Source organism: Anser cygnoides, chromosome 6 (genome assembly GCF_040182565.1).
Source record: "Anser cygnoides isolate HZ-2024a breed goose chromosome 6, Taihu_goose_T2T_genome, whole genome shotgun sequence".
Classification (NCBI taxonomy): Eukaryota; Metazoa; Chordata; class Aves; order Anseriformes; family Anatidae; genus Anser; species Anser cygnoides.
This window is the reverse complement of record NC_089878.1, coordinates 17,751,479-17,763,614: the sequence shown is the minus strand read 5'-3', so window position 1 is coordinate 17,763,614 and position 12,136 is coordinate 17,751,479. Positions and strand designations below refer to the sequence as shown.

Sequence of the window (12,136 nt, the reverse complement as noted above, 5' to 3'; positions counted from 1 at the left end):
TTTTTTTGTTGTGTTTGAAGAGAAATTGCTTTATTTGACGCATCACTTTCCTGTGGAAAAAATATGGAAAAAACTGAGACAAGTAAATACAACATTTGAATGACAGATGCATCAAGAAAACCTAGTGAGCAATAAAATGTTCTTTTCCTGCAGGCACTGATCTTTACTGTGAGCACAATATAGTTAGATGACAACACAATACGCTTAGATCTAGTTGTTTGTTCCTCACAGTATTCTAAAATGGTCAGATACCACACCACCTTCCAGCAAATATAATATTCAAGTTATGCAGGTTAAGTCCTGAAGAGTAAGAAGTTAGCTAAATTAAGCACACAGCTGATTTTGTTTCAATCCAATTCCCTTCCCTTAATAAATTTCACTTTATGACTAATCTCATGGTTTTACAATGTTTACAAACATCATGTTAACAATTTCATATTAGACAAACATCTTTAACCTCAAAGGTACTACACACCAAGGGCATTCACATTATTCAAGATTCCCAATTCAAAAAGAAACAAGACCTAAAAATAAAGCACAAGAGATGTATATCAGTCTTACCTGGGAAGACAACTATTGTTAATAAAACACTGACTTAGGCACATAGTATCTTAGCTTTGTGTGAGTTCTGCTATCAGCAAAAAAAAAAGGCACAGCCTCTCACTCCTGTATAATAATTGTTTAGAGCAGTTCCTCTTACAGGTACAGTGTTAAAGAATTCATAACAAAGTTCATAACAAAAATGAGGCGTAAATATATTGGGGAAGTGAGGGTGTTTACTACCATTTATCACAAAATATAACAATAACATTTGGGAACACAGGCCAGAACAGATTTATATTAGATTTTAAAAAGATGATTTTTATTAAGCACAAACAGCTTTTAATACATTATCAATACAAATAGGAAAACATATGTTTAATGAATCTGATATACCAAAGATTTGATGGGTAGGTTGCATACTGGCACAATAAATGATCTCTTTTATTTTAAAGTATTTCAAATTAAAATCTTAAAATTATAGGGTCACCACTGTCTACACTGCAGGTACTTTACCTACAGTCTAAAATTACCACATCACCTGGGCATAGGGGGAAGCAAAGAACTACAATTTTGTAATATGGAACTCCTAACACTTTCATTAGCACCATTCAAAGCTTGCATCAGCTGTTTAACTAAGAAGCAGCTGACAGGTCAGATAAAGCTTTACAGCAAATTTCAGTGCAAAGTTTACAGTTCCTTTTCATACGATACTTGGAATCTATGGTTTCATAGCATGTTAAATAATTATGGCTTGATAGATGTACAATGTTAAGATGCTGAGAACATTTACTTTGAAAAAAAGATGAGACATAACAGCTGTGAAATGCATTTTAATATATTATGCCAAATTCTGTAATATGCAAACAACATGCTGGATTACAAACTGAAGTCCTATTATGAATTGATAGACAAGGGTCAGTATTAGCTCTCTGGGGTAGTGACTTCTGGTTGTCTCAGCTGCTGCTTTTTCAGGCTAACTAGCTTCATCTTCTCTCTAATGTGTTCTGCTGCAGACGCCATATCACTTGGGCTCCCGAAGTACTGCTCAGAACTAAAAAAGACAAAAAAGAAATCAGCGACAAGTTAGACTGTGCAAATATACATGTGAATGACAATCTATAAAACAAGAAACATAAGGAAAATAGGCACTTTTTCTCTTGAAATTTAAAAACTACCTTTAAAAAGCTTTGTAGATGCAGTGATGAGACTTGTCTGGCAATCCTGATGAAATTACTATAAAATAGCAAATGACCCTCTTACATCCAAAATATTCTCTAAACAGCAGGGCACCGTTCTGTAAGCTCTACTAGAGACTTCCCAACACTATTTTTATCGCCATTCTCCAACCCAGTCTTGCAGTTTTTAATACTATGACAATCAAGGAAATCTGTCTATACATGAATTCTGACTGAGGTTATACAATTGCTGCTTTATTGAAGGACTCTATATATGAAATCAGCCACATGCTGACAGTCATATTATATAATCTCTCTCTCAAATTGAAAAGAACACATGGCTGTTAAATCAGATTTCTCCTATTTAAATATAACAAAAGAGAGCTGAAATGTTAGGGAAACCACTAGCTGAGCTGTCAGCAAAGCCAGGATTTGAACAGAAGAAATCTTTCAGAAGAGCAGGTATCAAATCTAATTATGAAGCACAGAGGAAATGGTGGCTGGACAAAGGACTTGGGATTGAGTGGGGTATGGACATAAACTGACAGAAAAGTTATTCCATATGGAAGTTGACTAGTTTGACTTGGGATCTCCAGAAATACAATAGATTGCACAGCTGCAAATGTGATCGCAAATAAGGGCAGACATTTTGTTTGATGCAGATTAAAAGCCATGAATAGGACAGGGAACAGTGACCCGGACTTTCAAGAAGACACTGACCTAAGTCCAAAATGAAGACTAAAGAAGTATGCCTGCAGGCATTTTATGACATTTTCTTTATCCCTACATTTTAAAAATTATTTGTACTAATGGCTGAACCCTTTGCAATTTTTTGTTTATGTTTAGCTTTAAAAATAGAATGCTGTGGGCACATCAGCAGGGTATCTTGGGATCTGGGACAGCTAAGATGCCACCCATCTTTGAAAATGGGGACAAGCAGAACCCATCTGAAATGCCAGAGGGGACGTAAGTAACATTCAGGATTCAGTCAACCTAATACATAATTATATACATCTAGAATTATAAGAGCACTCTGTTAGGACTCAAATCACAAAGTGCACTAAGTGCCTTCTTTCATGGAGAGCTTTCCCAGGTTCTAACAGGTGCCATGCAAATTTAACAAAACAGTAACATTAGCGTTTACGCTTGAGTAGTCTATCTGCAAATTACACCAGTTTTAAGAATAAGTTACTGTATTTACCAGGTCATTATACATCTACAACTGCTATATGAAAGTTAAACCAAAATGTTTCAAACGTAACATTTCTCCGCTTCTCTTTTCTTGCAGCTGTTAAATACTCCACTATTTTCAAATACGCTACTGGAAAGGCATTAAAATCACTACTAGTTCAGCTGCTGGTCTGTCTTCAAATACTCCTTGCCAAAGAAAACTACAACACACAGGGAACATGATATTTTGGCAATATGACAAAACTAATTTTCATGACCATCTTCTTTTAACTATTTTTCAGATCAACTTCAAGTAGCCCATAATGAAGTTGCTTGATATCATTTCAAAGTAATCAAAACACAGATTTCAAATCCCATTCATTACGGTGTGCTCTTACATACCCAGAGACTAGTTCCAGGACTAGATAATACTAAGGTGGAAGAAGTTAACCACAAGCTCAACATTGCAACAGACAACTTTAGTTTGCTGAACAGAATAGTTGTCATTGTGGTTGAAATTCCAAATTCAGTTTTGTTTTGTAGCCTGATACGGCCACCAATTTTAAATTAGTATGAGTAGATCATGAAGGAAGTAATGTTTTATTAGCTGAATAAATCAAATGTAAATATATCTTCAATGTATTGGCTTAAGACTTTAGATGGCTAAAAGGCTGAATAAATCAAATATCACAATTCAAATGTGATTTTTTTTTTCAGGGAGAGACACTGGGACTGGTCGCTTCTGTTGCTTCTACATACTTTGCCGGTGTAATAACTGCATATATCTAATAATTACTGTGTGAGAATAGTGGGCATGTTGTCTTTGGAAAGTCTGAAATCAGATCTGCCTGCCTTCTCTGAAAAGACGGGAAAAATTAATGAGAATTAGTGCATTATCTTTTTAATTTAAGCAATAAGCATTCAGGATTCTTCTGCATATTGAAAGCATTATGAAAATTTACCAAAAACATATTCAAAAGCCATTACAATAACATTTTCCTTACCCATCAGGATAAACTACAGGCACTGTTAATCTGTCCAACAACGATTTCCCAACTGCTTCAATTTCATCAAATTGCTCCATTTCATTAAAAGCTTCAGGCTGCTCTGGACATTCTTGCAGTATCTATAATAAAAAAACAAAACCCCCAAAAATATAATAAGGTAGACAAGGCACAGAATGTAATTTATTTATTTAAGTGCCAAAGTGCCATTACAGGGCAGAGTGAATGTTCCTTCAGCATCTTCACTGCCACATTTAAATGAGCTCAATGAAAATATTCATAAAATTCCAGAACAAAAAACATCAGTTAAGCTACCACTGAGTAAGAAGATAGGTTGGGGCTACCAATATTCTGTACTGGTATGTTTTACAGTACTGTTCAGTGGGAACAGAGAACTAAAAAAAGTAAGTTTTGCTAGACAACATTCCAACAACAAATTCAAAATGCATGAGTATGGTAGTCCACATCAAGCAGCTTGCAAGACAGTCACATAAAATGGAAAAAACATCAATTATGAAGGGCCTGTTACAAGCTGCTTCAAAACAAATATCTGTATCTGGCAGAAAACTCAGACCGGTTTATAAAATATGAACCTAAGTTTCTAGACTGGATTGGAACCCAATATTTGTACTGAATTCCATATTTTCTTCCACTTTTCCCTCTGACACTTTTCTTATTTTTTTTGTATGAACCATAGGTATTAGCAATATAATTTCATCAGTCTCATTAATAATGCCACAACAGTGCTAGAAGAATCACGCTTATGAACAGATGATTTTTTTCAGCCATCCACTTACTTGCTTACAATTGCTGAAAATACAGCAATTAACTACTGAAATAATGAAAGAACATCCATAATATGGGCTAAGATAATCAACTTTAAGTTTATGAACCACTGAATTCTAATTTGGTATCAGGTAAAACCTTTTCCAGCCATCTGTGGGAGCACAGATGATATATTTCTGCTTTCATGAATTACCAGCAACTCCCAATGCCTATGGATCCAAAGTATCTTCCATTTATACAAACAAGAAATGAATACAAGCAAGGAGCATACAAACCTGCTTTGCAGCCCATGCCTTCCTTCAATGACAGACTGAATTTTTTTCTTTTACCATGTCCTAGGTTGGCTTTTTTTTTTTTCCTTAAGTACTGAAATTAACTAATAAAAGATTCTAAATCTTTTATTTTTATATTTAGGGAGGTAAAAAAAAGTTGTTTTAAATGCTAACAACTTCATTTTTCTTACATTGTTTCCTTAAATTCTGATAGATTTTTCTTCTCAAAAACACAACTCACCTTTTCAGCACTTGAATGAAATGCAACAGCTGTTTCCAGCCTCTGTACTCTTTCTTCAGAAGTTAATGTAAACTGTTTCCACACTCTGTTCAATCTTGGAAGTGTGTCCCCTGAGGACCTTGAAGTGCATCGTAGGGACTGGCACAGCACAACAGTTGCCTGCAGTAACTGTCTTCCATAATCATAAGTACTCTAAAAGTTGGAGGACAGGAAGATACACATAAGAACTCTGCATTTAACTTAAGAGCAAGTTATCTTAAAATGACAGCAGACACGTTTGTGAAACCTCCTCAGCTTAGATCCACCGAGTACGTTGAACAAATCTGGTCTACTAGAAAATGCTGCTGATGACCACAAACAGTTCTTTGTTCTATAAGAATACGCTCCCCAAAAAATAATGAAAAATACCAATTTCTAGCGTTCATACTGGCGAAGCGGCAGACCTTCTGGAAAACAGAGAATAGCCGCTTGTATCTTGCATTGTATGCTTGGTATCTACTGCCAAGATGACTGTCTCACTGACACCACCGTCACCATGTTTCTGGTCACACAGCATCCAGGTGCTTTATGGCACACAATTATGACAACAAGCTATTCCCTTGTCATGGTCAGTTCTAATTCCTCCTCATTATTACATGGTCTCCATTCATCAAAAGAGAGAATCAGTTCCAGTGTAACTGGTGTAACTACAAAATATTGCATCTGTTAATTAGCAACAGTGATTTAGACATTCCCCAAAACAGTATATATCTGAAATAGCACCTAAAGAAGGCGTAGCTTTTACATATTCTACTCTTCGGTGAAATTCACATGTACCTGTGTACCGGGTCTTGCTTGGGATGGAGTTCGCTTTCCCTGCAGCAGCCCATAGAATGCTGTGCTCTGCACTTGGAGCTACAACAGCACTGGTATCACACCAGTGTTTTGTCTATTGATGAGCAGTGCTGGCACAGCACCAAGACTCCCTCCAAAGCCCCCCAAAGCCAGTAAGCTAGGGGCAGGCAAGAGGTGGGGAGGGGACAATGCCAGGACAGCTTATCTAAACTTACCAAAGGGATATTCCTTGAGCAGGACTATCGTATGCCAATAATAAACTACCTGGAAAATCAACAGTCTCCGTTTCATGAAGTACAGCACAAAATAGACTGAAATTATGTTGCTCATCAACATTTCATTATTTTGTTTGGAGTCCTTCAAAAATCATTATAAAGACTGTTTGAAATACACGCCTTTAAAAGGTCAATGTGAAATTCAAGTTCTGTGGTTTGCACTGCATGTGCATAGCCGAGTAAACTACGGTAGTAGAACTGCCGCATCACTGTTGGTGATGGATCACCAAAATCTTCACTTCAAAATCTCATTAGACTCATCACTAATTTCAGGAATCATGATTTATTCATTCAAGCATGAAAACAAAACATGAAGACAAGGAACAGCTGTTCTATTACTGTACGTATAGATGGCAATCCTATTTAAGACATTTTCTGAAACTGTACAAAACCCATACTACTGCTACAAGTAGTCCATTTTACCTGTGCAACATCAACAAATTTTCGATGTTTCTCCAGCAAAACTTTTGTTTCTTGTGAATCATCTCCCAGTCGGATATGTGTCTTCAGCAGAGCATCCAACAGTTCACTTAACCATTCTACTGCCTTAAAAGAAAAAAATAAGAAGAATAAAAGCCAGGAAATTAAAATGACATTCATCCAGCAGGGTGAATTAACTACAGCACTACTGTATACTTTTGATTTGGAAAAAGTTAAGGTATCAGTTAAACTAGTAGATCATGCATGAAATCCCCCAAACCACTATTTTCAGTCTTTGCCATATCCTTTATTTTCACTGTACAAATTCATTAGATAAGGCATCTGAAAGTGACAAAAAATAATGCTGTACAACTATCAACCCCCCCTAAATTTAGCCAGAGGATTACAAAGACCAGAATAATGAAATTCTGTAGCCATTTCCATACCTGAGCGGCATCTTCTTCACATTTAAATAACTGTACCATCTGAAGCATCTTCAGTCGTCGCACATCTACCATATCCTCACACCTTTAACAGTAGCACACATATACATAGCAGACAAAATACACTCTGAGTTTGACAATAATGTTTTCAAGGAGCAACATTAAAATGCAAGTGTTCATGGAAAGGTGACCAAAGCATTTTTGTGCTGCTTAGAATGATCAAAATAAATACTGTCTGCCATAATAGTAAGAAACAAGTAAGCAATAAAAAGAACTGAGCACTACAACCCACAGACATCATCATCTTAACAAGTCCAGACATGGTTATGCTACAGAAAGTAATGCCAGCAGTAGATACATGACCTTCCAGATTCCTTACCCTGTTGCACTGGTGAGATTTGCAGGCCAGAGGCTTTCATGGCTAAGACAGACTTTTTCCTGCTGAAGTATTTAGGCAAAAGCTGTCTTGAACCTGCCATAATTGTGATTTGTTCTGTCAGCTGGTGACAAAGCTTTATTGGTGAATAAAATTTAAAACTGTTTAAAATCACAGTATATTTTTTTTAAGCTAAAGATTGCAGCAATTGAAACCTTATGATTCTAATTCATATAAAAACTAATTCCAATTCTCTTGCTCTGAATTAAGAACATTTCGCAGTTTTGTGTAGCCAGAATTAACAAGTATTGAAAGCCATTTTCCTTCAACTGTGAGAGCTAAATGTTAAAACATTTAGCAGAATGACCCTTCTACTTCAATTTCAGAGCCTAAGTAGACAGCAAGATTCAGACTCCTGCCTCACACAGCAAATCAAATCACTAATGTCAACAACAGTTAGCACTATAAGCAAATGCTAAAGACCGCATGCACATCTCTCTTTTTCAAACTAGTTGCAAACATAAGCACTTCCAAAGAACAGTTCATTATAATCCTGTGTTTTGTTAAGTGCCTTGCAGTGCTGTAATGCTTATAAAAACTAAATTTTTTGCTCTAATAACACAGGGAAAGAGTTTGTGTGTTCTGAAAGCGTAAATAAGGCAGAAAAATGTCCCTAGAAATACACATTACACTACTTGTATGTATATGTAAATAAGAAACATTCCACTGAATTTGAGGAAAATGAAATGTCAGAAAATACTACTGAACGTTATGGTGCCCTTCTGTATTTTTCAGTGGACAATGACAATTTGGTAATTAAATTAATTAAAGTAATTAAAAAAGTTTTTATCCAATTATAACTTAAGACAATTTTGTTTTCCATCTAAGTAAAGTCGCACTGATTCTTTTGCAAATAAGTGTCAGAAGGCAGAAATAAATTACATTAATTTCCCAGCCACTTATTTTCTATTTCTCTCTACAAACATCTTTTTGATGAGAAAAGACTACCGTTAAACCCTGCTCTCTTGTATGTACTTAACCAAGAAACCTCTGGTGTTATGATAAAAAGTATTACATGGCTGGTTAAGCTTATCTTGTTAGCTGGAATAAGCTATGCAGATTAGTTACATGAACCTAATAAAAATTTAATTTCCCATTCTAAAATTCAAATTCCCACTTTTCACCATCTGAAGGATACTACAATGATAAAACTAATAAAATGTACAGATTCTATTCAGTCTTGATTTGAATTTCATTTAGTTTCAATTGATATATTGCAATATTACATAAAAAAATCTAGTTCACAAACTGAACACAAAAGCAAGTAAAGTTCCAACAATCACTACAACAAGTACAAGAAGCTATGGTTAACCTAGGGCAACTGGGTTAAGATTATGGATACTGACAATTAAGTCAGATTCAGAATGTGCCAGAATGAGAGTTTCTGCTAGTTTTGAAACCTTGTCAAGTTAAACACATTCATGAGATTATAAGATCCTTGCTGAATCTGAAGTATAAAGACTGAAACAGAGAAGACGTGAGCTAAAACAATGTCCTACAACATGTAGGACATTACAGGCATGTAATGTAACTGACTTTAGAGAGTTGAGGCAGCATTTAAAGACCTATTTAATCATATAGGCATAGCAGATGCTTAGGAAAGAGCATCCAAACGGATTAAGTATACAGCAATATTTTACAGTAACGCAAGTGTGCTTGCTTCCAGCAATTCCCAGTCCATTGACTTCGAGGCACAAGCTGCATCTATATTTAAAGACCTTTGATATGTTTATCCTCCCACCATTTATCCAAACTCTTCCTGAAACTAGTTAAGCTTAAACTTGTGGCAAAGAGTTCCACAGCTTATTTACATACTTAATTACCAGCTTTAGTTTTCAGTGTTTAAGCCAGTTCCATTTGATGCCTTCAGCTTTTGTACTGAAAGAGGCAATGAAAAAAAAAAAAAAACTATCCCTATCTTTTCCTTGGCTCACTCTTTCTTGCAGAATTTTATCTTACTTTTTGTCTCCCTTCCAGGCTGAAGATCCTCGGTTTAATCATTCATTATCTGAAAGCCATTTCATACCTTTGTCTAAGCATTTTATTGCTTTTTTTTTTTTGTCCTCTGACTTCCTAGATTTCTATATCCCTTCTGAGAAGACGGACAAGAATTATAGAATGCTTAAAACACAAATGCACCACACACCTATACAGTGGCACCAAGATGTTTTTAGTTTTCAACTCCTTTGCTAATAATAATTAGCATTCTACTTGCTTCTCATAGTATGACAAAACACTTTTTTGAAAAAATTCTCCAACTTTCATCTCCTGAGGTAGCAGCTAGTTCAGAGTCCATCACTACATATATCAAGTTTTTCCCTTTTCTATGTACTTTACTTTCCTTACTTCTGAATTCCAACTGCTGTTTTACTGCAGTGACGCGAGGTCCTCTAAAACTTTGTGCAGTTGGCCCTCTAAACAACAGTGCTGTGCAAGTAAACAGGATTCAGAAGACATACTTAAAACAGGATGTTCTTTAAGTGCTATCAAAATATGTGGTTCCTTACACTGAGTTCCCTAAGAAAACAATTTGTGTTCAGAAGTAATTCCTAAAATGAGCAACTTCACACGCATTAAACCTCATTGCTCCCTAGCTGCCCCTCTTTGTTCAACCATTATCCGCAAAGTTCAGGCACTTTCTATGGAGAGTACTTTATTGTCTCAGGTGTTACAACAGTAATGATGAGCATCATCATCTGATTCTCTCAGACTGGGGATAGAACAGAACGCAGTAATATAGCCAATCCACAGTACTATAATATCGTAAAAAAAAAAAAATCAATTGAAAGTTTGGATGAAGTGAGCGGTGTCAAAATCCATCCTTCTCACAATTCTCCACAGCATTTTCCTCTACTGAAATTTCATCCCCCACCCTATCTTTTTCCAAAATTTACATAAAACACCAAACATGTTTTGAAAGCTGAACACTGTGCTTCCCTTTTGCTGGTCAGGGGGGACAGAGCTAAAAGGGTAGAGGTTGGGGAAAGAAAGGAGAAAATCTGGAACATTACCACTGCATACTTTTAGAGCCACGATCACTACTGTAGTATTGGTATATTGGTGTTATTATCTCAAACGGATAACGTTTAGAAGCTCTCCTGCATCTGTTCCATAACTGCATATAAAAGGAATGTGTAATTCTTGAACATTTATGAGTATAGAAAAGCATTCAAATTCTCCCAACAAATACTGAAATGCAAAGGTGCCTGGATTTAGGAATATGCTCCAGTAGACCAGACATGGAAACTTGTCTTTTTTAAAAATATATTATGAAGAGTATAAATTGCAATATATCTCTTAACTGAAAATAAAGCAAAATGGTCTCTCTAAAAAGAGATTTTTTAGGATGACTTTTTAAAAAGAGATTTTTTTATAAGAGATGATTTTTTAAAAAGAGATATTTTAAGATGATTTATCAGTACATGAAAATCTTAGTGACTCTAACTGTTATTACCTTTGTTTTCTAAGCTGCATATCTTCCATCACTCCTTGGATGTGGTCCACATTTTCTTTGTTTTCAATAGTCACATCTTTTCCATAGGCCCAGGATGCCTGATTAGATATCTGATCAAGAAGACTTTGACCTTTCTCACGCAAGCCTTGCAGGCCTAAATCTAAAGAAAAAAAGAAAAAAGAAAAAGTAAAAGCAAAAATTTAACTTTCACATTTGTTATTTTTTTCCCCCAAGTCAAGAGAAGAAATGAAATAGAAACTCTGAGATGAGTGGCTGGAAAGTGAAAAGGACATTACTACATCTATTTCTCTACTCTTTCCAACTTTTAAGTTTGCACAAGTATTCTTCCAGATGAAAAAAGAGCTAAGTCTTCACTATTTTATGATCTAGCAGATAAAAAGAAAAGGAATAAAAGCTGACAGTGAGTGTTAAATTTTCAGCGTACAAAAAGCTAATTAACATCTTTCATCCACACAGTTGCACAATACCCGTAATGTTCATCACTGCTAGGCAGTTGTAACCTAAACATTCCACCACGGCAGAAGTTAGTATTTTCTAATGCATCTGATATGGTTGATACATTTTTCAATACTGAAATACACTGTTACAATCTGCTGTCACATTTATTATTTGGCAGGTCTACTATTCATTCTCCTAAAGGAATATCTGTTTTATGCATAAGACACTGTTAAAGTCTAAGCATAATTATTTCTACCATATGCAATTTTGCTTTACAATTCTTCTTCCACATAAGCTTGACAGTGTAACAAGCTTAAGTGTTGCATTTATTAACATACACATTCCAAAACACTGCAAAATACTTGTTAGAAACAATCATTCTAAAACCGAGAGGAAGACAATCTTAAGTCATTAAAGTCAGTTCTTGGAACAAAAAGGGGACAATTTAAGCATTATATTCTCAAGGTATTAAGAACGATTAGTGGGAAAAAAAGTCTGTTAACATATGAAATGCATAGTAATGGTGTATAACCAATATATAAATTACAAGTAAAACATTTAAAAGACAACTCCAGAACACTTCCCAGACTAGATAGCAGCAGCAAGTCAAAGGTAGTTAGGTGG

At 35.4% G+C, this 12,136-nt stretch overlaps 1 protein-coding gene across 6 annotated transcripts in view; it reads right to left on the bottom strand.

Annotated features, from left to right (window-relative positions):
• SESTD1 (SEC14 and spectrin domain containing 1) overlaps window positions 1-12,136 on the bottom strand; it is a 54,583-nt gene continuing 42,447 nt past the window's right edge. For all 6 annotated transcript variants that reach the window (XM_048061468.2, XM_066999099.1, XM_066999098.1 and 3 more), the window contains 6 exons: window positions 11,054-11,213; window positions 7,167-7,248; window positions 6,724-6,846; window positions 5,192-5,383; window positions 3,893-4,014; window positions 1-1,594 (listed from right to left, as the gene is read on the bottom strand). In XM_048061468.2, coding sequence (XP_047917425.1) covers window positions 1,465-1,594; window positions 3,893-4,014; window positions 5,192-5,383; window positions 6,724-6,846; window positions 7,167-7,248; window positions 11,054-11,213 — 809 coding nt within the window. In that variant the 3' untranslated portion in view covers window positions 1-1,464. The remainder of the gene's footprint in view (window positions 1,595-3,892; window positions 4,015-5,191; window positions 5,384-6,723; window positions 6,847-7,166; window positions 7,249-11,053; window positions 11,214-12,136) is intronic.